The sequence below is a fragment of the Pyrus communis genome, chromosome 3 (genome assembly GCF_041283825.1).
Source record: "Pyrus communis isolate YQ-2024b chromosome 3, ASM4128382v1, whole genome shotgun sequence".
Lineage (NCBI taxonomy): Eukaryota > Viridiplantae > Streptophyta > Magnoliopsida > Rosales > Rosaceae > Pyrus > Pyrus communis.
In genome coordinates, this window is record NC_142567.1 from 16,836,748 (window position 1) to 16,863,626 (window position 26,879).

The 26,879-nt window shown below is 35.5% G+C and overlaps 1 protein-coding gene and 1 pseudogene across 1 annotated transcript; both read right to left on the reverse strand.

Annotated features, from left to right (window-relative positions):
• Positions 1–1,160: 1,160 nt before the first annotated feature.
• On the reverse strand, positions 1,161–10,677 carry UBP8 (ubiquitin-specific protease 8). The gene is made up of 13 exons (XM_088691144.1): positions 10,372–10,677; positions 9,828–10,079; positions 8,761–8,902; positions 7,669–7,728; positions 7,498–7,590; positions 6,958–7,302; positions 6,680–6,820; positions 6,418–6,588; positions 6,049–6,306; positions 5,760–5,908; positions 3,382–3,927; positions 2,397–2,670; positions 1,161–1,674 (listed from the first exon to the last, which is right to left on the reverse strand). The coding sequence occupies exons 1-13, from the start codon at positions 10,461–10,463 to the stop codon at positions 1,558–1,560; spliced, it is 2,640 nt and encodes an 879-aa protein (XP_088547270.1). The 5' UTR covers positions 10,464–10,677; the 3' UTR covers positions 1,161–1,557.
• A 5,820-nt stretch (positions 10,678–16,497) lies between these two features.
• On the reverse strand, positions 16,498–17,382 carry LOC148698039 (uncharacterized; annotated as a pseudogene).
• Between the last annotated feature and the right edge of the window lie 9,497 nt (positions 17,383–26,879).

The following is a 26,879-nucleotide window of genomic DNA, read 5'->3' on the forward strand; positions in this document are numbered from 1 at the left end:
ATGTTGGCATCTCGGAAGATTTGATTTGTTGTATAGTTAGGAATTTAATGCACAAATGTCCTTGACGATATATAAAATTTGGCAAGGAACTTGAATATATTTGCTTATTTGTTAATTGCATGTATCAAGATCTTGGAATCACCTTCAATGTTAATCAAAATTATATACATGCATGCATGCATGCATCCTCCAAGTTGCGTAATCAATGCGCCTCGTTTCATTGACAAATTGATTGACACGTAAGGCCAAGTCACGGTATACTCGAGCCAAGCCAAATCAGTTGTTCTCCAGATACAGAAATGAGCAATTAACGAAACTTAAAGGTTGAAAAATAATAACAAAAGGACTTGTTTAATAGAAAAAACAAATGAAAATTATACAAATAACCAGACAGTTCTTTCATTAGATGAACATTTTTTGCTTCATGGTATCAAAAACCAGACAGTTCTTTCATGCCCTATTTCATCACCAACCAATAAAAAACAAAGTTTTAAAAAACACTAAGCGCTAGTCAAACGGCGGACTAGAACTTGGCGTCTAGGCAAATTTAAGTAAATCTATTATATTTCATATAAATGTGCTTATACTTGAATAAATATAACTTCATCAAAAACTCTTAAATGGAATGACATATATATTATGAAGTATTAAAACATAATGAAAACATGGGGAACATGCATACAATAAGTGTTCATTTAAGTATTCAACAAGTCTCTTACAATTTATTAAAAAAAAAATAAAATACAAAATTAAAGTTATTTTCTATCAAAGTGAGTTGTGACCTAGGCCTGCCTAGGTGAATTTGAGCAGGTTAGGTGGGTGCTTAGGTGGTTTAGACAAACGCCAACAGGTCTAGTTTCTCTTTCTTAATTTTCAAACTCCTAGGCATTAATCGAAGCGGTGGCCAGCAGCCTAGCGCCTAGACGGGGCGGGACCTAGTCAGGGATTTTTAGAACAAGGATAAAAAATAAAAGAAGACATATTTCGTTCTTCCTACTTGGGGCAACTTCACCAGCGCAACCCGGGACGTTTCCTTGAGTAGCAAGGGAAGAACTACCGCCACACAACCCCAAGGTCATCGGCAGTGCAGTGCCTTGCTCCAGCGGTCCATGGTTACAAGATGACTGGGAAACGAAGATCGCCAAAATGCTAACACAAAATTACAAATTAATGAATTGCCCATTGAATATCTAATACCAATCTCGTCAGCAATATCTAAAAGCAAAAATTACACTTTCATAGAGCAGACCCTTTCAGAAATCTCTCTAGTCGGGTAGTAAAGGTCTCTTCATGGATGGTTATGACTGCACATAGCATCCTCGGTATGGTCGCTCATCCCTTCAATTTGCTACTATGTTACAATCATCTTCAGCACGTCCTCTAAGCATAAGAACTTCCCTCGTTTTTATCCATACTGGAAATTTCTGAACTAATCGATGCCGAAGGCAAAAGAATGGCATTTTCTGTGGTTAGTCCTAGGACTTAGGTGAAAAACTATATATATTCCACAAGATTGATCTTCAAATGGGATTTCAAAGATGCGACTCTACTCTGATATCACACTTCCACAACTCTTCTGTAGAAAAGAACATAAGCAGATGAAGACTTTATCTTGTCCTGACTGATAGGTTTGACGTGGCTATCATCGAAGTCATACCACCGATCACCCCCATGCTACATAAGAAAAATAATACAGTTAAACCACTTTGTGTCAACCAACATAAGTTAATGTACACGTTTAATTATACCATACAAGAAGAGGGAAATAATAGGAATCTATGCCTCAACTTAACTACAAATTACACACAATGTCAGGTACAAAACTATATTTATTGCATGCTTTCAAATTATTTATGTAACATAGTGGAGATTCCAATGCAATAATCTACAGCAATGGGAGATCAGAGAGGTTACAAAGGTTTTGAACCCCCAAGTGTATCAACTCTTAGCTGCAGAGGCGCAACGAAACCAAGCAAACTCCATCCCTGACACTTCACTAATGTGGGACTAAGATCAAAGAGTGGGCACACCCTTTGTGAGATTTCTAGAGTAGGCTATAAAGGATTGAAACCTAATTTCCTTAGTGCACCACGAAAGAACCACTCTGAAAACGGTGGAAACTAGGACCTAGTTCCAGGGAGCCTAAGCCAGCTAAGGGCTTGCATCGTGCTAGATTTATTCGGCAAATGGATAATAGTATTACTAGACCAAGTGAACTAATAATATAAGAGTTCGAAGTAGAAACATTTTTGCTTTTATTCGTTGTGTTTGAAACAGAGAAATATTGAGTCAAGGAAATAACTAAAAATATAGTATATGGGAAGTTCATCAGATTAAAGAGTAGAAAATAAGAAAATAGTAACTCAAATAAAAATTGAGCAAGAAACGCCACTTACGTGGACAAATGCAGTATAATGACCGCCTCCCATGCTTCCAAAGTGATTACTAACTGCATAGAGCATGTAACGATTACATAACTGGTCCCTCTTGTGGGCAATATATGTTGACAACTCAAGATCGTCAATAGGGAAGTCAACATATGTCTCTAGCTTGTTCTTAAAAAACCGACTATACGAGAACCTCTTCAAATGAATGACCAAGATCTCCGGCAGTCTCCATAGATCCAACTTCTTGCTGGCTTGACAGTGTTTTTTGCAGGCAGGACAATACCTAAAATAGTTATAACAGTACTAACATTAGAAATACCTTGACAGCAAGTTCTCACAATCTAATAACTAATAAAAGGATAAGAGGTTGTGTAAAACTCCAAATACACTGTTCTACTTCATAACCATGACAATATACTTCATTTACTTTCTGAGTGTGTCGATTCTGAAAACTGAGCAAAAATAACAAGTAACGCTTGAAAGACCACTATTTTGAGCATTATAAGATCAATTATCAATATTCGATAAGTAGATGAGGATGTTGTGATAACAGTGATAGACATAAAAATTACTGATTCAACATATGTAAGGAACTATTTATAGAAAATTCATTCGAACAAACATGATGGACAAGTGAAGAAGTCAAAATTTTGTAATAAAAAAGTCAATGACCTCACATGCAAATGTATTTGCATAAGCAATAATAATGACTGTAAATCAGACAGAAGAGCTTTAAATCCTAATCCACAAATAAATGATGAATAAATAAATAAACTATAGAAAAAATCAGATCTCATACCAAATTTGAGGTCAAAAGTAATGGAATGAGTAAAACAAATAACAATTTCACAGAACATACCACATGCTCTTTGGCTATACCAAAAAGCAAGTGAATACACCCTTAGATATCAATATATTTCAGCTCTTCCAACTGCTAGGTATACACAAATGCTTTTAACGCCAAAAATAAAAGGCTCAAGATGTACCCACTGACCACATGTCTTCTGGTCCAAGAGGCTCTTCCTTCAAGAATGCTTCAAGGCACTTGTACAGAGAAACAGACTCTTGAGGTTTTTTTGCAAAGAGGCCAGTCTTGAAAACCTCTGGCAATGAGCTAAGAAGGCGAGTGTCATATTGTTTGATGTATTTTTTTGGCCAACATACAAGAACATTCAACCGCTTAGTCTCTTCCCTCTCCACTATCTCCTTCATTAGTATCTTTTTATCCTTGGAAATTCCCTTTTCATCTGTTATGTAAAATTTCAATTCAGAATCAAAGGGTGAGTCAGCCGCATTTCCATTACTGGGGTTCACACCGCCGTCTATAACAGGAGGTATGGAATCCTCTGTTCTAGAGACTTCTTCAAGAATGGTGCCCCTTGAACTATCAAAACATTCTTGGGAATCTTTTGCGGGTGTTTGAAATGGCTTTAGTAAATTTAAGTATAAATTGCATATATCGGATCCGCTAGCAGAATTGGGTAGTCTTGATACAAAAGGAACTCCAAAGCTAGAGGTCAGTTTCCCATGCACGTGCTGCCTGACAATATAGAAGAAATAAGATGGATGAGGGCAGACAATGTCACAAGAACAATAAAAATTCATATTGAAATGTGAAATAAAAGATCTGTGTGTTATGGAAATAAGATGGTTGAGGGAGCTGTTATGGAAATAATTGCGAGTATCAAAGAGATCATGAATAATCTGAGAAAAGAACATATCAGAGTGCATATTTATTTGTCTTAATACTTACGACTTATAGGGGTCAAAATGATAGGTGTAAAAGATGAACACACCCCCATATTGGTTTGGCTAAAAATTTAGTGGCTGGTTGGTTCTAATATGGTGACCTACTCTGCTCCAACTAGCCACTAAATTTTCTGGTCTTCCAGATTCGACACATTGTTATATGGTGACTCAACTTTCATATAAAATTAAGTCATTCGTAGGGAATAACATAAAGAAAAAACATATTATAGTACTCAATGGCTTATTTTTAACAACAAAGTAAACTTAGTTTTGTAGGTGAAAACTAGCCGTTAGAGGTGTTCAACAAGCTACGGAAACTGCAACCTGACTAGACCGGTCTGATCATATCAGTCTTTCTTGGGGAACCAGATGAGGTCAATTCAGCCTTGGGTTTGGATTTTTAAGGCAACACTAATAAACCAAAAAAAAAAAACCACACACACACACACATTTTTTACATCATACTGATATTACTATCTGGACAGTCTCCTGGCGGTTATTTTCTATTTTACCGATTACCAACAAAAAAGACAGCAAATCCGTCTCTAATCTCTCCAGCAGCCTCTTTGAATATGCCCTCCTCCAAGGCTCCGACCCATCTGCCACCTCAAATCTCTTGCACTGCCACACTTTAAACCACAGGGTCATCACCCCCTCTCATGATCACAGCCTCACATCCCCCTCTCGATTCTTAGCCTCCACTTTCCTTCCTCTTTCATCTGACTGAGCCCTCAATTCAGAAGTACCCTTTCTGAACTGTTCTAAACACATTGCCATCCTCCAAATTAATGAATGGGCAGGCTCATTTTCCAATGTGTATCGTTATCATTGGGCCACAGACCATGCAACCTGAAGAGGTGAATCCGGTTTGCTTCTACAAAAACACCAGTCCAAGCCATGAGCAGCCCAACAGGTTACATGCAAACCCCAGATTCAAGTCTCCTAAGAGCTTGGATTTCAGATTGTATCTGTTCCCCAAGTCAGTAAGAATATCAGGTCGCGATCAAACATTAGGAGAGTTTAAGATTGTCATAGCATGTCAATATCATTGCTGATGTCAAGAAGTCTCTGTTGTTTTTATAATCTTACCTGACGTCGTCTAAATGGATTACTCTAGCCTCATTTGCATGAACAACTACACATACGTCTGAAGAACATTCTCACAGATCAAAATGTTCACGGTTCTAAGATTTATCTTAAAAGGACAAACAGTAAGGACCACAAAGTATAACAGAGACGGCAAAAGCCATTCACATACATGCAATGAATGTGGTTTGGTCAACCTTGTAGTTGGTCTAAAATTACTGTGATTCTCAAAAGAAATCATATGCAAGCTCTGTGCGCAGGTGAACCTAGTAGGCAACTAAAATTTCATAAACAAGTTTGGAATATATATAATTGGATTATAGAAAATGTTACTTTATTTTTTTAATTTACATTTATTTACACGGGTGATTACCCATACATTTAAATTACTGACACAGGTTATCATCCATTATGAATTTATGATTGAGGTATAGTATAAAAGAAGTCCTTCACAGCACCCCTTCTTACACCCTAAGTCTGAAACTTGCATACATAATATTACAATAAAATAAGATTCAAAATGAAGATAATACTTACTCCTCCATCAGCTGATGCATGAACACAACCAAAGGGACTTGCTCAACATCTTTCATTGACCTATAAGCAACTAGCTTGTCTTGATCTCTAATTAAAGATAATGAATCAGTTGGTTCCTCAAGATAGCGTATAATGCGATTGTTGTATATCTGCACAGAACTATATAGCTTCAGAGATCAACATATGGACAAAAGGACAAGTGTATATATATTGTACTTTTGTGTGTGTATCATCCAATATCACCACCATACAAGGAACTCCTATCAGATATTCTAATACTGAAAAATACCTCGGCTACCAAAAAGGTTTCATCAATCCCCAATGAGCATGCAACACTTAAACCCTGGATGAGATCTTCTAGTTTTCCATGCTTGGGTACAGTAATGGTATATTGAGATGGTTGAGAATGCCCATCAGTATTGACAACTGATAAAGTCATTGTCCGCATCATTGTTGAAGGCAATGGAAGCGAGAGGTACATAAATGGATCAAATGTAACAGAGACCTTTTTGCAAACAGGGCAAACTAATGTTGATTTGTATTGACCCTGCAAGGCTCATCGACATGTGCATCACAAAAGTAAGCAATTTGCATTCCTGTTCAGATTTTTATTCGGCAAAGAGTGGAAGAAAAAGACAAATTTGAGAAAGATGCTCACTTGGCACACATCAACAATTATTGAGTCATTGCGGGCTAAATGATTTTCCCAATATTCATCAGCTACCTCTTCATCTGATCGACCATCACTATCCTTGACTTCTACATAAGGCTTGCATTTTACACGATTAAGATCTTCATGAAGTCCATCCAGCAAAAAAGCCAGGAGCTCCTATGACAATAGTATGGTATGACAAATGAAAACTCCTTGTAAATGTTGAATGCAAACGAAAGCAATTCTGGAAACAAGAAACGCCACTAACTTGGGAATCATGTTGATTAAATCCATTAAACTGTGGAGCAAATCGAGAAAGTTTTGACTTAAACAGCCTTGGGGCTACTGGAGTTGCTCCAGGGGCCCATAACTTCCTTAACAGATCTCCAAAAGCTAAAGCAATCTCCCCCTAACAAAGAGTACATAAAGTTAAAATACAGTAAAAAAACATAGATATACTTGATAAAGTGAGGAATATCTCGCTAAAACATTCATCGCACAACATCAGGTCATGAATTATGAAGAGTGCATCGAAAGATGACATACATTCATGCCCAACGGATTGTCTGGATTTATTTCTCTACCATAATCTCCAAGAAAATAGTCAACAAGCTTTGGAGTGTGCGCTAAACACTGGATGGAACTATTCATGAAACAAGTATTTCCAAGGTTCTGTAATCCTGTCAATCCTAAAGAACCGGTTTCACAAGAGCTTCCCCATAATGAACGGATGAAGTTAGAATTTGTGATTCCAGCAGAACCATTCATCATAACTGAAGCACCAGAACGGGAATTTGCGATGGTAGAATGTTGCGTGGCTATCTCATCTTTTTTCCTTTCCCTGCACTTAAAGGAATCTGACAACCCATAAACTTGCAACTCCAACAGTATCTGGACAAAATCATACATAAAATTACATCCATGAGATATTGTGCACCAAAATGATAAAAATAAAAAAATGAGAAGACAGCAAGAATAGTAATCAATTTGAGAAACATGAAACAGATTCTGGAGTATGCAGTGCAGCAACAATTGATGAGTATGAATTAAGTTTTAACAAATGTATTGTATCAAGCTGCCACTTACCTCATCTGACTGCCGTTGAAAGTCTCTAGGAGACTTGGCTCTTTCATTTATAAAATATAAGTTTGTCTGCCCCGAAAAGTCCCAGATGCGTAACTGGTGCAATAACAGAGGTTAAAAAGCCATCCACTTTATCCTGATAACAGAACACATTTAAATAATGAACTTAACTACCATCTCAGACTCCACACTAAAGATTTTGCAGGCTCTCTTGAAGAACTCGACTGGATTATCCTACAAGAGAAATGCACAAATGAAATAATAGAACATCAATTTAAGATGTGGAAGACAATGGAATCCCGCAATAATCAGAATCAGCAGATTATATTTTGCATGTGAAAAAATAGAGCATATAACCCCAAACCAATTGGCAATGGATGAGAAGCTGAAAACACTTTATACTACTTTGAAAGGGTTTAAATTCCCAAAGTGGGATTCTCTCGATGTGCCCACTCACCTTGAGCCAAACATGTGGACAACCTATATTGGGTGCTGTGGCAAGTAGATGAAGCCCTTGGGCCTGACACATATATGGCATCCTTTGATACCATGAGAGAATCAAAGCATCCAACTCAAAACCAATTGGCAATGGGTGGAGAGGCTCAGGACATTATATACTATCATGCGATGTGGGAATATATGTGATTCTCATAATACGTAGGTCGTTCACCAAAAGAATATAAAGAAAAGGTGCAGCCCAACGATCTCATAATTACAAATACTCTTCCATCCTTTACTTGTTCACACAGCAGTGCAAGTCAAAGTAAAAAAATTCATCACAAGTTAGAAACACATTGTTGAATAACGGTTTAAAAGCATACATATGATAGTAGGTTCAGCAATAAATCAATTTCATATATCAACATTTTTCATTTGTAAGTTAAAAGAAAATTATGGGAAAGATGAAAAGCGTGAGAGATGCATAAATTGAAAGTGGGAATCCATCCAAAATGGAAGAAATTTTTTTATGATGTCTTGCGTCATTAACTGTATACTTTTTGGGGGAGAAAAAAGTTATCTATACTGTAACACAGCTAGTAAACTGATGTTGCAGACTTTTCTAGCTAAAATGTATGTTTGTGACATTATTTTCATGCTTAAAACTTTTCCAAAAGATGGCCCGCATGCACATTGTTCACACAAACCTATCATCGTTAGAATTTCAAATCTTAGTCATCCAAACATTAAGAATCCAAGGCTATAAATAAACAAAATAAAAACCTGAATATAAAAAACAGAAACAAGACATTAAGTACATATACTGACCTTTTTTGTAACCTTTACTCCCAATGAATTTGTTTCTCGTGAAACAAAAAGTCTGAGTTGCAGTGGATAGACATCGGTGATGTCATCTTCCGCAGCTGAAAAACTCCTACCGTCCTTCACCGCAACTTTAGAATCACTATGCCTACATGTAGACAACAGTCGGAGAGTGCTAAGATACTCAACAAATTATGTGTATCCCCTAAAATTTAATAGTATGCCTTGATTTTCAGACTGAGGGAAATGCATTGCGTTTACAGTATTCCATGAGTTACAAAAATACCAAATTGATTCGTTACCACAGGACTCTGAGATCAACAATGTGGTTAATTGGAAATACTAATTGCAAACAATGTAACTATTATGACTGCCTTAACATTTAGAGGGGGTTTAGTCATTTTGAAATATGCAAAATTCCATTATACATACCTTGGAGAGCCCAAAAGGTTTGCTTTTCGAGTGTTAATGCAAGAGCAAGCATTAACTGTTCTCAAATTATTAACAGATGGGGAGTATTTTCACACTGCATAATTGGAATGAGGATAACGTTAAAGGAATTAAGTTGCTGCAGTCGAGTCAAAGAACTATCAATCTTTTTCAGAATTTCTTTCTCTTCGAAGGTTAGGGTTTAAATTTCAACTGCCTGATCTAGAAGTAGAACCAAATCAAGGGTAAAAATTTAAGCAGTTAAACACCTGCAAGACATTCCTTGCAGCATTCATGGAAATAAAAATTAACAACTCACATCAATGCATTTCAATATAAGACAACAAAACACCACTTAAATGTGAGATACCATTACAGGGCCACAAACGCTTGTGAATGTCACGTAAAATGTATGACAATAATCAAGTTTGGGCACAGGACTGTACTGCCAGCTATTCATGTGACTAAAAAGCATTTAAAGCAAAAGTAGCAACATCAAACACAGATCATTCTGGGGGAAAAAGGACCACATCGGATTAACAGAGTACTTCTCATTACTACCTGGCTCTTGTTTCATTCCAATCATATTCAAAACAGCCCATGTCATAAAAATGGCAAAAAAAGCTAATCTAAAAAGAACTCACCATCTGAGTGCCTGAACCCACATTTCTCCGGGCACCAATGCGTAGTCTCGACCTGAGACACCGACTTCGACATTTTCACCACTCTGTACACTATCATTCTCTCTCCTGAGATTGAACACAAGATCTGAGTTGAAAATGTTGTTGATAAGCTTCATAGGGCCAGCATAGGAAGAAGCCTGAGACGTCACGTACAAAATCCCTCTCCTCCCATCCGAATCGCCCAAAACCGATTCCTGTGCATCTCTCCACCAACTGAAAACCCAATTCACATATAAACATTCCATGCATAAATCCAATCACAACCCTACGATTCAGACACTCCCAAATCTAGAATTCGAAAAAAAACAATACTAACAACAAAATTCTAAAATTCAAATTCCTAATCTAACCTAAGTATTTCTAATTCTGGAAAATTCCCATAAACTAAAATGCATACAATATTTGATGGAAAAAAAAAAAAAAAAAAAAACTAGCTTGGATTGGTGAATGCAGTGGTGTGGGAAGTGAAAAACGCAAACGAAATCGAGAGGCGAAGGAGCTAGACCTGTAGGGAATGAAGTAGACTCTCTGGTCGCTGTCCCAGTCGGAACGCTGAGTGGAATCGGAGAGATCATCAGAGAGAGCAACGCCCTCCATTCACTTTCTATTTGTGTATGTTATTTATATAGAAAGAGAGAATGAGCGAGTTAGGAACGAGTTCGAAACCAGGTTCGGAAAATGCAGATCATCACAGAGAGAGAGAGAGAGAGAGAGAGAGAGAGAGAGAGAGAGAGAGAGAGAGAGAGAGAGATGCAGAAAGGCGGATTTGCAGAGAAACAAATGGATCTTTTTTATGTGAAGAGGATTCAATAAGGAGGGAAAAAAAAAAATATATATATATATATATATATATATGGGTTTTTAATATAAACTAGACTCTTGCCACACGCATACGCGTGTGACAATTGGCCTTTTTATATTAGGTTATGTCTTTTAATTGTTTTTTAAATAACTATTTTATATTTTTATTAAAAAATTATTCATAAAAAAAAATGAAGCAAAACCATGAAACCGCCCACTAACATGGGAGTTTTTTTTTTAATTAAATTTTTAAATTTAAAATTCATTCAAAATTAAAATGTGGTGAATTACTTTAAATTCTTATGGTTCAATTGTAATTTTAAGAATTCTTGAAGGACAATTTTTTGTATTTTGAATGTTTCACCTTTTAATCCTTCTCACTTTATATATATCTTTTAATTTTTTTAAATAACTATTTTATATTTTTATTAAAAAATTATTCATAAAAAAAAAATGAAGCAAAACCATGAAACCGTCCATTAACATGGGAGTTTTTTTTTAATTAAAGTTTTAAATTTAAAATTCATTCAAAATTAAAATGTGATGAATTACTTTAAATTCTTATGGTTCAATTGTAATTTTAAGAATTCTTGAAGGACAATTTTTGGTATTTTGAATGTTTCACCTTTTAATCCTTCTCACTTTATATATATAGATAGATTAATCAGTAATGCTATGGGAAATTATATTTGAACCAATCTAATATCTTTCTACACCTAACTTACTCTCTTCACTCATATTTTTTTAATTAAAGAATTAATATCTCTTTAAACCCAAATTTATTAGCTAAACTATCATCTCAAACCCAATTCAAAATGTAAAGTTATCTTTACACTCATTCCCTTTATAAAATAACATCTCTAACTGAGTGTTTTTTTTCCTTCAAAGAGGCGTCCTTTGCCCCAGTATAATTAATTGCATATGACTAGCATTTCCATGACTTTTTTTTTGTCTGCTACCAAACCCATCCATAGACTTGGGATCCAAGAGATCCTTCCATAAATTTGAATTTGCCAGAGAATGCAATGCAAGCTCCAGTTCAGTCCATTACTTTGCCAAAAAAAACATTTGACCTTGATGCTTTAGATTTGGATGGAGACATGTCACCCGCTAGTGAGTGGTCAAGGTTTATGAGGTTGGGCAGTTGTTATTTGCACCAAGAATCAAGTTATATGTCTTTGCACTACTAATCAAAAGTCTTTGCTATGGTGTTTTGGGGGGCAGACAGACGATAGAGAAAAACAAATACAATATAATATAATAAGTATGAAATTTAATCCAAAGAAGAAGCAAACAAACAAAATATCCATAAATCAAGTCATACCTTAGTTGGAGGATTCAAAACTTCAAAATCACTATCCATCAATAAAAAAGCTTGTTTTTCTCTATCAAAACTATTAGGGTTTTAGCCAGAATAGACGTAGGATAAACAAATGGTGATGCTAGGGTTTAATTATAGTGTTTGGGTTTATTGAGAAATTTGAGTTTTAGTATTAATTTCATTTTGTACTTAATAGTAATTATGAAATAGAGTAAAATAGACAATTAACATTTAAAATTTAAGTTGGGTGTAGAAAGAGGTTACATGGGTTTAAATAAAATTTCCCGTAATGCTATTCTTACCATGTTTTTATATCACATTTATATGCTACCTTATGTGGCATCTGATATGTACAGGCACATCATTTAAATTAATTAGAATTTAATTTAAATTAAAAATCATTTAATAAACCAATAATTATATTAAAAAAAAGTTGGAATTAAAAACCATTTAATAAATCATTTCGCTTCCTGATGAACTCGCAAAATCTGCAATATCGTCCTTTGCGGCTGTGATAAAGACCATCATACTTCATTAGGAGGAACAAATGAAGCTAAAAGAGAAGTTTGAGGAGACACGGAATGAGTTTCTGCGTGAAAGTCAGGCCTTCGAACACTGGTACCAAAAGTACGAGCAGAGGCATGCTGAAATGGATCAGGAGAGAGGTGAAGATGCAATTCCCAAGGACTCAGTCTCAGAGAAGAAATTCATTGTTGAGAGCTGATGTGATATAAACTAGCACTCAAATTAAACCCTCTAGTTGACAATTGTAGTAAAGATGTAAGTAGGGATCGTTTTAGGTTGGGATTATGAGGGATTGCTAATCTGCTCTAAACTGACTTAAAAACACAAAACTAAACTTGAAAACAGAAAACTAGACTCTAAGACTCTTAACTAGACGTAAATGACTCAAAACAGCACAAAACAATAAAAAAGACTCAAAACAGACACTATGACTTACTTTGGACGAAAATTGAATTGAATTTGACTCAAAACACTCAAAAACACAAATTTGGACAGATTCTAACTAATTTGACACAACAAAGTAAAGGGGATTGGGTTTTTGACGAATTTAGAGTAAAGACAAGTAAATTAAAGACTTAAACAAGTTTGGCACAAAATTGGGTGAATTGATGGGTGATAAGCTAGCTAGAGGGTCATTCTTCACACATGACACACTTCCATACAAATCGATTTCCAGTTGCTTTTCCAATAAGCCATGAACCTCAACGCCCCAGATTAACCGTGAACAGCACTAATTAACCCTCAAATTTTCCTTAAATCATTGAATTGGATGGAATACGCATTAGCAACCAAATTATTCTTCAATAGTTCCCTACATGAATAGCATAATAGAGATACAATCAAAGATCATTAAGCTTTGTGAAAATCATAAGCATTGACAAGACATTTGTAACTATGAACAACATGATACTCCTGCCAGGAATTTACTTAACACGATTGTGACTAGCAACCTCCACTACTTGTGAATATAAATTCGTAACGATTATGTGAAACTCCCTTATATTCTAGCATCAAATTCATGCATGAAAACTAAGTGTGCACCCTCAATCAACATACAAGAATAAGTTCTTAATCAAACAGTTAAGTAAATTGCATTCACGATTTATGAAATCATAACTGGAAGTAATCAGTTCATATTGCAAATATAATCATGGTTTCAAAGTCTCTCCTCTAGCTAAAACAAGTTTAGCTCCTCATGTTCGCAATTAAACAAAGAAAACTTAAATTAAACATTAAAAACAAAAGATTGAATACACCTAGAAACGTTCCAACATCCAATCTTGAATGGCAGGCACGGCACCAAGGGGTATTCTCTCCTTTCTCCTTGAAAAGTTGAGGCACTAGGTGGTTGTGGTGTATTATGGATAGGTGGTGCGAAATCTGGTGTGGGATGGATGGATGGATGGATGGATAGGTTGGGTGGTGAAGTGAATGGATGTGGAAAGGGTTCTATATATTTGTAGGGAAAAGATCATGGCTTAAATTAAATGTTTTGGGAAAGATTTGGACCCCAAATCCTCAAGGAAAAAGGGTAATTAAAGTCAGAATCCAAGAGAGAAAAGGGAATAAGGGTGTGTCAAGGAATTGGGAAAGGGAAAGGGATTTCCTTACACAGCAAGGAAGGGAAGGAAAGGGATAGTGATGCGGCAACCCCTCTTGGACTAGGATTAGGCCTTCTAGAACATATATTTAAGTGTCCCAATATATTTAGGAATCCTTTTGGTAGCTGGAACATAAGTAGGAAAAGATTAGGATTGACTAAGTCAAAATAAGGTAGTTTGACTCATGTTTCCTTCTTTGTAGCTGATTCCTTTTCTTCCAAGTCTTGAATTAATTTCTTTCATCTGTTTAGCATATTCGTAGCCCTTCTTGAACTTCAATTTCTTTCATCCACCTTATCCAAGTATGTGCTATCCATTCCAAGCTCAAAATTGCTCCAAAATGCTTCAAATTGCAATTTCTTGCTACTTTAGCCCTTTGGACCTACAAACACACGAAAATAGCTTAAATTACTATAATAAATAGAAACTAACTCATTAAATGCAAGGAATTAAACTAACGAAGTCGCATAAATATGCTCCTCTCAAATTCCCCCACACTTAGCTTTTGCTAGTCCTCGAGCAAAACAAAACAAACAAAACACAATCTAGACCTTCCAACATTTGTCTCAGGGATTTCCAATGCACATGACATATTAAAAATCACTACTCCCACAGATTTTAGCTCTCTTTATACTTAAGCAAACACTTAACCACAGTCACCACTCACTAATTCGTATTTAATCAATTAAAACAACATTTTGAATGTAGTAACATGCCTTAGAGAATTCCCTCAATTCCTCACTAGATATACTCTCTATTTTCACACAGATTTTCTAGCTAAACTCCCTACACGAAGTATATGTGAGAAGATTGATATAAACATGTAGACTAACACGCACATATGTTATAACAAAGAAAGCATTTTCTGGAATTATTAATATGATATGTATATGATCTCATGAACGGAATGTCACTACTTAGAAGCAAGAACCAGGGATTCCATATGCTCATACCAATTTCAAACTCCACATATTGAAATACATAACAATCAAGATAGAAGTCTAAGGGTTGTAATGAGGCTAAGGTGTTGGCTAACAAAGAAAGGTTAAGGAAAAACAAAGGTTCTTAAAGCAATAGTAAGCAAAGTAATGAAATAAACACTTAGAATTCACTTTTGATGGCAGAAACTAACTTAAACACAAGGGGAAAATTCATGTAACACTTAGGGTCAAATTCAAACTTTTGGACCCTTTCTTCAACAACCAATACTTGTGAGTTCATTCTCACCTATTTCTCAACTCTTTTTCTTCCTTTTCACAACCTTTTTTTTTTTTTTCCTTCTTTCATAGATCTTTAATGAAAACCTTCCCCCACACTTGTTTTTCTACAAAATTTTGATCAAAAGGAATTCCCTCTAAGTCATTCTCCACTATTCTTTAAGAACAAGGGTGTGGATAGTCCTATTCTAAGCTAGGTAAGGACAATGTGGCTAACAAAGAAAATAGGCTAAATAAGGTTCAAAGGGGTTAAACCTACAATACATATGCAAAGGGTAAGACTTTTTGGCTCTAGTTTAACTAAACAACTTCATCTTATTGTATGTTATGCACTCAATATCATGCTTTGAATGAAACTGGCATGAGTTCTAGTATTTGGAACTATAATGATGAACACGCATTCTAAGTAGCAACCAAGCAAAGAAATGATGAGATCATGCAACGACTTTAGAAAACAAGAAATCACAGATTAATAACTCTTCAAATAAAGTTTAGGCTCAAGTTTCTCAAGGTTGTAGCGTTAGTTTGAGTTTCTTCCTTCAAGCATGTTACAAAAACTGATTTTTTTTTCCTTTGTGATTACATGTGAATTCGTAAACGACAACTACAATTAAGCATAAACCAAAGAGAAAATCAAACTTCCATCCATATTTGTAACTTTCTTTAACAGTCATGCAATTAAAATCTTCATCATTATGTTGGAAGGTACCCTAAGACACAAACAAACACACAAAAACGACTCTAAAACGACTTTTTTGGGTTTTTCAAAACTGTTTTCAAAATTTTTTTGCAAATTTTTGTATTTTCTGTTTATGACACATTAAAACACTTCAAAACACACTAAAAACACTTAAAAATAGTGAGTAAGAATTTTAGAAGTGATAGGTGAATAAATCCCATGAAAATCATGCAAAAACAACTTGTTTACCCCTCCACACTTAAACCAAACATTGTCCTCAATGTTTCAAACAAAGACTCACACTCAAACCATCAAAACAACACAAAACACAACTATCATGGCAAAGTAAAAGCAATAAAGAGTAGGGTTTAAGAATGCAAATCTGGCTGTGGACTGTTGGAGATTCCTAGGTCTTCTTTATTCAAAGGCATGGGTTGCCTCCTAAGAAGCACTTGCTTTAACGTTTTTCAGTCGAACGACACCTCATTTAAGCTTCATTGGAGCCCACGACATGGAGTGGATCTTTGAATCGAAGGTGATACTTGAAATGATCCGGCAATGGTTTAAATTCTACAGTGGGTGCCTGAATCATTGAGATCAATAACACGTTAGTCGAAAACAAAATTGAAATTTGAGGAGGTGGCTTACTTGTGTACTTTAACAAGAACTTAAGGACAAACACTACTTCTTTGAAAGTTCCAGGGACTTTGCACTCAACTAGATTTGGTGTGAGGGTTGTGACTTGTCCCGTGTTATAAAATCCAACTTCTTCGGGGATGATTGTCTCAAGCATATCCTCTTTGATGAATTCTTGATATTCCCCAGCCACTTTTTTCTCTTGAATCATTCTTCTTGTTATACAAAGTTCTTTGAACAATTCAACATATTCTGGAACTTGATTTGTTGTACCAAGAATCGAGATATTACTTTGCACCTTTGGAATGGCTTCCAAGATGTCTTTTTCACTCTCTTCTTCCTTTGATTGCAAAAATCTACGAGGGAAAGGCACATTTGGTGGAATAGGGTTAGAATTAAGTGAATTTGGACCTAACTTACCTGAATTGGACGATTTGGGCTCCCTAGAAGGTTACGGCAAGGGTTGTTCTTCCCTTGTCGTGGCCTTGTCCACCTCTTCTTCTTCTTGCAGCAGGTCTATACTACTTCCCAAGGTGATAGCTTCATCAATTTCAAAATCTCCCGTTGAATTTACAATAGTTGAGTTGGAGAGTTCTCTTTGTTCTTGAATTTGCCCCATGAATTCTGCGATCTCTCAAAGTTGATTTTTCAATTCACTTATCTTCTTAGCTTGGTTTGGTAAGCCTTGCATCAAAGAAGTTAGTACATCAAGAATTTTATCATTATCTATGGACATACTTGAATTCGATTGGAATTGTTATGGGGGAGGCTGTGGTGGCTGCATAGGTATTGAATAGAACTCCTCAGATGACTGCCAATATCCTTCTTGTTGAACTGGTTGAGGTTCCCTCCACATAAAATTTGAATTGTAAGTGTTGGAAAACAAGTTGTTCCTTGATTGATTATTGCCTTGATAACCCCAAGCATTGAGATTATCCCAACCTCCATTCTCAATTAATTGAGGATGTTGATTAGTTTGATATCCTTGCCTATAGGACACCAAATGTAGGGACACTTTGCATTGTGGTCCTTTCGATATGCTATGACAAAAGAGAAGTAAGATTCACCATTTGCGCTTGAATATTAGCAATTGCCATGTCTTGCTTCTCTAGTACCTGAAATCAAAGAAAGAAAACTAAAACAAAAAAAAAAAAAAATTTAAATTAAATTAAATTAAATTAAAAAAAATAAAAATAAAAATAAAAAAACATGAACAGAAACAAAAGGGGGATTAGCAAAATTGCTAGTCCCCGGCAACGGCGCCAAAAATTTGATGTGATATAAACTAGAACTCAAATTAAACCCTCTTGTTGACAATTGTAGTAAAGATGTAAGTAGGGATCGTTATAGGCTGGGGATTAGGAGGATTACTAATCTACTCTAAACTAACTTAAAAACACAAAACTAAACTTAAAAACAGAAAACTAGACTCTAAGACTCTTAACTAGACTTAAATGACTCAAACCAAACTAAAAAGACTCAAAACAGCACAAAACAATAAAAAAGACTCAAAACTGACACTATGACTTACTTTGGACGAAAATTGAATTGAATTTGACTCAAAACACTCAAAAACACAAATTTGGATAGATTCTAACTAATTGGACACAACAAAGTAAAGGGGATTGGGCTTTGACGAATTTAGAGTAAAGACAAGTAAATTAAAGACTTAAACAAGTTTGGCACGAAATTGGGTGAATTAATGGGTGATAAGCTAGCTAGAGGGTCCTTCTCCACACATGACACACTTGCATACAAATCAATTTCCAGTTGCTTTTCCAATAAACCATGAACCTCAACATCCCAGATTAACCATGAACAACACTAATTAACCCGCAGATTTTCCTTACATGAATAGCATAATAGAGATACAATTAAAGATCATTAAGTTTTGTGAAAATCATAAGCACTGACAAGGCATTCGTAACCATGAACAGCATGATACTCCTGCCAGGAATTTGCTTAACACGATTATGACTAGCAACCTCCACTACTTGTGAATATAAATTTGTAACGATTATGTGAAACTCCTTTATATTCTTGCATCAAATTCATGCATGAAAATTAAGTGTGCACCCTCAGTCAACATATAAGAATAAGTTCTTAATCAAATAGTTAAGTAAATTGCATTCACGATTTATGAAATCACAACTAGAAGTAATCAATTCATATTGCAAATATAATCATGGTTTCAAAGTCTGCTTTAGCTAAAACAAGTTTAGCTCCTCATGTTCGTAATTAAACAAAGAAAACTTAAATTAAACATTGAAAACAAAAGATTGAATACACCTAGAAACGTTCCAACAATCCAATCTTGAATGCTAGGCACGGCTCCAAGGGATCTTTTCTCCTTTCTCCTTGAAAAGTTGTAACACTAGGTGGTTGTGGTGTATTATGGATAGGTGGTGCGAAATCTGGTGTGGGATGGATGGATTGGTTGAATGGTGAAGGGATGGATAGATGGATAGGTTGAATGGTGGAGTGAATGGATGTGGAAAGGGTTCTATATATTTTTAGGGAAAGGATCATGGCTTAAATTAAATGTTTTGGGAAAGATTTGGACCTCAAATCCTCAAGGAAAAAGGGTAATTAAAGTTAGAATCCAAGAAAGAAAAGGGAATAAGGGTGCTACAAGGATTTGGGAAAGGGAAAGGGACTTCCTTGCACGGCAAGGAAGGGAAGGAAAGGGATAGTGATGCGACAACCCCTCTTGGACTAGGATTAGGCCTTCTAGAACATATATTTAAGTGTCCCAATATATTTAGGAATCCATTTGGTAGCTAGAACATAAGTAGGAAAAGTTAGGATTGACTAAGTCAAAATAAAGTAGTTTGACTCATGTTTCCTTCTTTGTAGCTGATTCCTTTTCTTCCAAGTCTTGAATTAATTTCTTTCATCTGTTTAGCATATTCCTAGCCCTTCTTGAACTTCAATTTCGTCCATCCACCTTGCTCTAAGCATGTGCTATCCATTCTAAGCCCAAAACTGCTCCAAAATGCTCCAAATTGCACTTTCTTGCTACTTTAGCCCTTTGGACCTACAAACACACGAAAATAGCTTAAATTATTATAATAAATTGAAACTAACTCACTAAATGCAAGGAATTAAACTAACAAAGTCGCATAAATATGCTCCTATCAAGAGCTTGAAGAAGAAAATGGAAGAGGAATGCGAAGCTCACCAGAGACACTGTATCCAGGTGAGGGAGAAGTCACTTGGGAGTCTCAAAACTTGCCTGCCTGAGATTGTCTACGCCATGATAAACTACGCTAATGCCTGTTTCATTACTTCGTCTACTTCCATCAATTGCTAGGCAGCTGAAAAAAAAAATTGGCGTGGAAGAAGAAACGGGAGAAGAAGTAAGATTGAATGGGGAAGGAAGAAGAAGACTCCTCGGATGCCACAATTACTATTTAATTCTCGAACTGGCTTCAAAGATGTCCTCATTGAAATAAAAGAAGAGGATGATGCTTCGCTTCTCTTGCCGACGACAGTTGACAAAACTTGCAATGATGTCATCTTGCCTAAGAAGTTTTCCTACTTTTGGGTGGATGAAGAAAAGCCTGGGGCAAAGACCGCAGAGAAATATTCTGATTCTTTGAAGAATGAAGTTAAGAAATGGAGCCTGAAAACAATGGTTGTTTTGGATCACGATCAGGTTTATCAAATGATTGTAAATTCGATATGCTCAAGCAATCATCTTCAAAATTTCAGAAACAAGTCATGTGCCATATGGACTTTTTAGAATGGTAAGCTCACTCTCCATTAAACAAATATTGAAGTGGCAACATGTTACATTCTTGTTGCTCATGGACTGAGATTGGACTGCTGTCAAGTACAAAAGCCTCTGCAATGTGCAGAGGTATTTCATTTTCTGCACACCTATCTAATCCATGTCGTCTAGTAAAATATTAGGAATAGGTGGTGCCATCCAGCTTACTCACATGGTCCGAAATACTTACTTAAATATGCCATTGTAGCTAGGGTTATGGTTCTACTGTTGCTCATCACTCTTACTTTATGGGGCGTGGCGCTCTTAGTGTAGCATGCTAAATGAGAGCAAGGACCCTAAATTTATAATGTAGATGGTGGTGTTCAACAATGTAATGATCCAAAATTTATTCGGAAGCCATTCTCAGTGATAGGTCAAAAACAAAGTCATGGTTAATCAATACTCTACTAACCACAATAATTTTTATTCCGTCATTTTATGGCTGCATCTAACCTTCTTGTTAGACTGCTTACATATCCTCAAATGAGATCAAGCCATTTGTAATTCGCCATCAAATTTAAACCGTTTACTAACAATATTCAAGCGGCCAATAAAAATGAAACTACATCCACATGATTAAATCACATCAAACAAAAATCAAATATTATCTCAGAATATCAAAATTAGCTTAAAAAGACATAATCAGCCTTCTGGCCACGCGCGGCGGTTTCTAGCGAACGAAAACCACGAATTTCGACCAACTCCAAAATTTACCAAAATTTACAAGGTTGTAGAAAAACCCACGGGGAAGAATTTTCATACTTGAACTGAAGTCCAATTCAGCTGGGAAACACTTGAAATCGACCTCGATCTATCAAAAACCCTAAAAATGGGTGTTCTTGATTCGACCCTAAAACAAGCTCCAACGCCTCAACCAACACATTGGCTTTGTTCCTGGGGTTGAGAGAAGTTGATTGATGGTGGTAATCAATGGTGTGACTCACAGAAACAATGGATCACTGCCATAGAACCCTCAAAACCCTTCGTCTCGGTTCTTCACGAAAATAAGGTCAAACCCATTTGTACTTGGGTGGAAAATGAACAGGGGAGGTTAGGGGGTCGCCTGCAGGTGGTGCCTTTGTGTGATTTATCGGAAAACGGCCAGAGAAAGCATCGGATTTATTGCCCATAAATTGGGTCGGGAGTCGGCTCTTACGCGAGTCAAAGGGAGATTTGGGTCTCTTCGGTTTTCCATCCTCTCCAACTTTTCGGAAGCTTTCCAAAAAATGTTTAATTACCATTTTATCCTTGCATTTAACCATTAATTTCTCCTTCGTTAAAACTCCGTTTCACGAATGATTTTCGCTTATGTGCTCGTAAGATCGAGCTCTATCCAAATATGCCAAGAAATACGGTAAAACATATAAGGATAAAATATGTCCTCGTATAATTCTGTTTAGCCAACTAAGGGTATTTCCATCATTTTACACTATGTAAATATAAATGTGTCGTAACTACGAATATGGCAACAAAATACTTAATTTAATAATAACATCTAGGAACGGGATTTCACTTCCCCCACTTGAATTTCATAACCATAAATCGATTTATCTTCGATTTCCTCCACATAAACATAAAAATGAAAATCCACATCATATTTCTAAAATATTCAAGGTATTGAAAACAAGGACACTTCCCATTATGTAATCCTTATCGAACTACTTATCACCATAAAACTGAAACATCTATATCAGGTTGTAATAACTCTAATGTCATCAGGATTGTTCTTGCAAAGAAACCTAAATATATACACTCCTTGGCAGCTTACAAACACAATCGATGCTAATCTTTTATGATCCCATACCTTAAGCACGTGTAAAGCAAGTGTAAAACTATTAACAAAATCTACACTCTCACTAAAGTGAGTAAATTGTAGCAATGATCTTTTAGCTTTAACTCAATTGGAGCAATGGTCCCTTAACTCATCAAAACGTACAACTATGGTCACTCAACTAAAAATCTATTACCATTGATCCCTTAACTTTAATCTAAATAGAGAAATTGTCCCTCAACTTTAACCCAATTGTAGCAATGTCCTTCTGACATAACTTATTTTGACAAAGTGACCATAGCCACACGCTTTGATGAGTAAATGGACCCCAACTGTAGCAATGGTCCTTCTAACATAACTCATTTTGACAAAATTCTGATGAAGTTAATGAAAATGACCATAGCTACACATTTTGATGAGTTGAGGGACCAATGATAATGGATTTTTAGTTGAGGGACCATTGCTCCAATTTGATTAAAGTTGAGGAACCATTGCTACAATTTACTACTTGTTTTATATACAACATAATATGGAATCATACTTGATTGGCTATGAAATTGGAATCAACAAAGTCCATGATTTGAACTTTTTGTCATTAGTCAGTATTCATGAAAAATTAAAGGAAGGTATTCATTCTAATGAACATTATCTATATAATTACACTCATGCAAGATGTGATTGTATATGTATCTATAACACATCCAACACTGAGTCCTCCTTAATACTGTTAAAACAGTTTGTCTTTATCCTTCAAATTGAAGCTCATTTGGTTGTTTCCTTATAACAATACCTTGAATTGTCATCCAAACATATATATATATATATATATAATATATATGTATTACAAGTGTTTGGAAAATAATCTCAGAGAGATGTTGTTGAACTGAGTTGTTCTTGAAGTTAAAAACTTATATCCTTCAGTTAAAAACTTATATCCTTCTTCTGAAGATGAGTCCTCGTTATATAGAGCGAGGAGACTGAATAAGGCTTGGCCAATTGATCCGGGAATCCCGCTGTCTGCTAAAGCTGGGTGAATGAATAGTGAAGATGCTTTGATTCTTTTACAAAAGTTAAATGAATAGTGATCTTTTTGTTTTTCACTATTGTGAATAGTGACCTTTTTGTTTTAACTATTGTGAATAGTGACCTTTTTGTTTTTCACTATTGAAGAATAATGCCTTATCTTTTGCGGAAGAGAAGAAAGCAGCTACTGCTGATGATGTTGCTGGGCTGACACAATCACATGGGCAAATATTGTGTCTCAGATATCAAATGGGTCCTGGGCATCTTGAAAATCTGCTTGATCAGCCCATTTGGCGGGAAGCTGAGACGAGGCATCAGAATTATCTGAATCTGAGTCTGAACCTTTTTTCTTTTGCAGCAATGCTGCTTCCGCCATTAGCAGCTGAGCCATATCCAGCAGTTGGGTAGTTTTTTCTTTCTTTGAACTGGAGGACTTGGCTGACTTGGAAATTCCTTTGAGAGAGGAAGATGGACTAATGTCTGATAAGGAATTTTCCAATATGGAGTGAATGATACAATATTTTGTTTTGGTGAGTGGTACTGTAAATTGGCTTAATAGCAATGCTTTCTGTTTCTGAAAGGATAGCCTGGTAATATTTTAGGCTTTTATAAGATTCAGTTGGTAAGAAATGAAAATTTGGTGGAAGGAGTAATTTGGCAATGCGCTCTGGGGGTTGGTTTTTGTCAATATGAAGAGGAATGCTAAAACGCTTTTCAGAATGAGGGTTCTGGACATATGGTGATGTTTTAACATAGCTAGGTGTTTTTGGTTGTGAGGGAGCTGGAGAACGAACTGATGAGTAAGGATCATAAGGGGTGGCTAAGACCGTTTGGTAATTTGGTCGGATATTTCCTACTGTTGATCCTAAGGGAGTAAATCTGTTTGTAATGGCGAGGGTCGATGAAGAGTCGGGAATAGACTCTTGTTTTACTGGTGCTGGGGTTTGGGTAAGGGTGGCTGGGAGCCTTCGTTGCTGAGTAGGATTAGTACCCATTCTTCCCCTGCAAAAATTCTCTGGTTAGAAAATCTGGGATGCAATTCTGGCTGCCTTTAATGTATTCAATATCAAAATCAAAAATACTTAATATGGCTTGCCAGCGTGCAAAAATCTGTTTTGATGCAATATTTTGAACATCTTTTTGTAAAACATGTTTTGCAGATTTGCAATCAGCACGAACTAAAAATTTTTGATTTAATAAATCATCTTGGAATTTGCTAATACATAATACAATAGATAAAATCTCTTTTTTAATAGTACTATAATTAGTTTGAGCAGAATTCCAAACTCCTGAATGGAAACGAACAATTTGTTCAGGAGCTTCGGAAGAAATTTTTTGTTTAAGGATACCTCCATAACCGATATCGGATGCGTCGGTTTCGACTATTTTGAGAGAGTCGGGAGTTGGAATGCCAAGGCAAGGCAAAGTCTTGACATGATTTTTTATCTGTTTAACAATGGAAGTATGATTTTGAGACCATGATGGAGGATTCTCCTTGAGACGATCAAACAAAGGTTTACATTGTTGACGAAGATGAGGATAAAATTCTGAAACATAATTGAGAGATCCAAGGAATCTTTGAAGCTGGGTTTTATCAATAATTTGATCTGGAAATTTATCAGCAAACTGGATGACTCGATCAATTGGTTGGATGGTAGACCTATAAATATGGTAACCTAAAAACCTAACCTTGGTTTGAAATAACTTAATCTTAGAAGCCGAAACAACTAACCCATTGGACCTAATGATCCTAACAAATGCATGCAAATGCTTCCAATGCTCTTCTATTGATTTTGAGAAAATTAATACATCATCAATATAAACAATCAAAAAATGGCTGGATTGACTAAAAATTTCATTCATGATATTTTGAAATTCACTTGGTGCATTTTTCAAGCCGAAAGGCATTACATTCCACTCGTAATGTCCGAAAGGAGTTACAAAAGCAGTTTTGTATTTATCAGATTCATGAATTTGAATTTGCCAAAAACCTGATTTCATATCAAATTTAGAAAAAACAGTGGCCTGAGAAAGTCTTTTTATCAAATCTCTTTTGTTAGGAATTGGATATCGGATCCATTCTAAAACATCATTCAATGGTTTGTAGTTGATAACAAGTCGTGGAGCACCGCGTTCTAATTCTGCGTTTTTCTGGACATAAAAAGCAGGGCATGACCATGGAGATTTGCTTTTACGGATAATTCCTTTTTCTAAAAGTTGATTAATTTCAGTTTTACAAAACTCTAAAACTTCTTGGTTCATTTGAATCGGTCGTGCTTTTGTGGGGATTTTTGACTCAATAAAATCTTTAACATAAGGTAGTTTAACAATATGTTGTTTTCTGTGCCAAAAAGCATTTGGAAGATCGGAACAAATTTCTTTAGTAAGCTTATCAGAAAACTGACGGATAGAATCTAATAAAGATTTGTTTGTTAATTGTTCTTCAATTCTTTTGTGAAGAATTTCTTCCTGTAAAAAAGCAATTTGTTGGGATTTTGCAGTAATCTGGTTGAGAGTTTTTGAAACATTATCTTTTTGAAGTTGTTTTAACTTTTTAAGATTTGTTTCCATGCAAAATTCAAAAGTAATTTTTTGGCCAAAAACCTTGGTAGAAATGCAGTTATGATGAACTTTGAAAGGATAAATTAATGCAATGAAAGGGAGTCCCAAAATAACTGGATCAGAAATATTTTTGATTAAAACAAATGGAGTTTTAAAACAAATATTTTGTTGACAAACATGGGCTTTGGGAATTTCATATTTTAATTTCATCGGGGATTGATTTGCAGCGCTAAGTGTTTCCGTAGACTTGTGAAAATATTTAGTAGGTATTAATCCTTCTTGAATACAATTTAAATCTACACCTGAATCAATTAAAGCGATGGTTTCTAAATGAAAATCTTCGATTACTATCGTAACTTTAGAATACCATTTTCGAATTCTTATTTTATCTAAAAGACTTAAAACAAGTTCTTTTGAAGAAGAAGATTTAGCCGAATGAGCGTCGGAATCGGAATTTGAGGAAGAACCATTTTGTTCTTGGACGAGTTCTTGCGTACGTACTCTACTGAGTTGTGAACGAATTTCGGTATTTTCGGATTTTAAAAACTTAATTTCCGATTTGATTTGATTAACTTCTTTTTGCAAATCTTTGAGGGTGATCTCCTTTTTGGATTTATTAAAACGTTCCAAAGTGGTACTGAGAGAAATCTTTTGAGAAGAAGTTTGACTAGTGCCAGGTTCATGAGAAGAAATCAAATTTTTGAGTTTTTTCAAATAAAAAGATTTTAAATCAGGGTCATCGACTTTACTAATTAATTCCATTAAAAACTCTTCTTGTTCTTCTTGCTTATTAAGCACTGAAATTTTATTACAACAAGTGTCCGTGCACCCAAACTTAATGTTTGGCGAGGAGACGTCGCTAGAACTGCTAGAGTCGGAGACGGAAAAATCGGGATTTTTATCAGATTGACTAGAGTCGGTATTTCTCATTTCTAAGGCCTGAATAAGTTGAACTTTCTTTTCTTCAGAGATCTTTAGTTGGTTAATAACCTTTTTAACCTTGCATTCATTTGCATAATGACCAAATTTACCACACTTGTAACATTTTCCCTTTTTATTTTGAAAATCCTTTTTAGACTTTCGAAAAGGTTTTTTGTTTGAAGAT

What these genes read in the sequence shown, in the direction of transcription:
- UBP8 (XM_088691144.1), bottom strand. Translation starts at nt 10,463, where the DNA reads ATGGAGGGCGTTGCTCTCTCTGATGATCTCTCCGATTCCACTCAGCGT. An exon ending in TTAGTGTGGAGTCTGAGATG is followed by an intron (nt 7,591 to 7,668) that starts GTAGTTAAGTTC and finishes TTATTGCACCAG; the next exon opens with TTACGCATCTGGGACTTTTC. An exon ending in TTAATCAACATGATTCCCAA is followed by an intron (nt 6,589 to 6,679) that starts GTTAGTGGCGTT and finishes CTATTGTCATAG; the next exon opens with GAGCTCCTGGCTTTTTTGCT.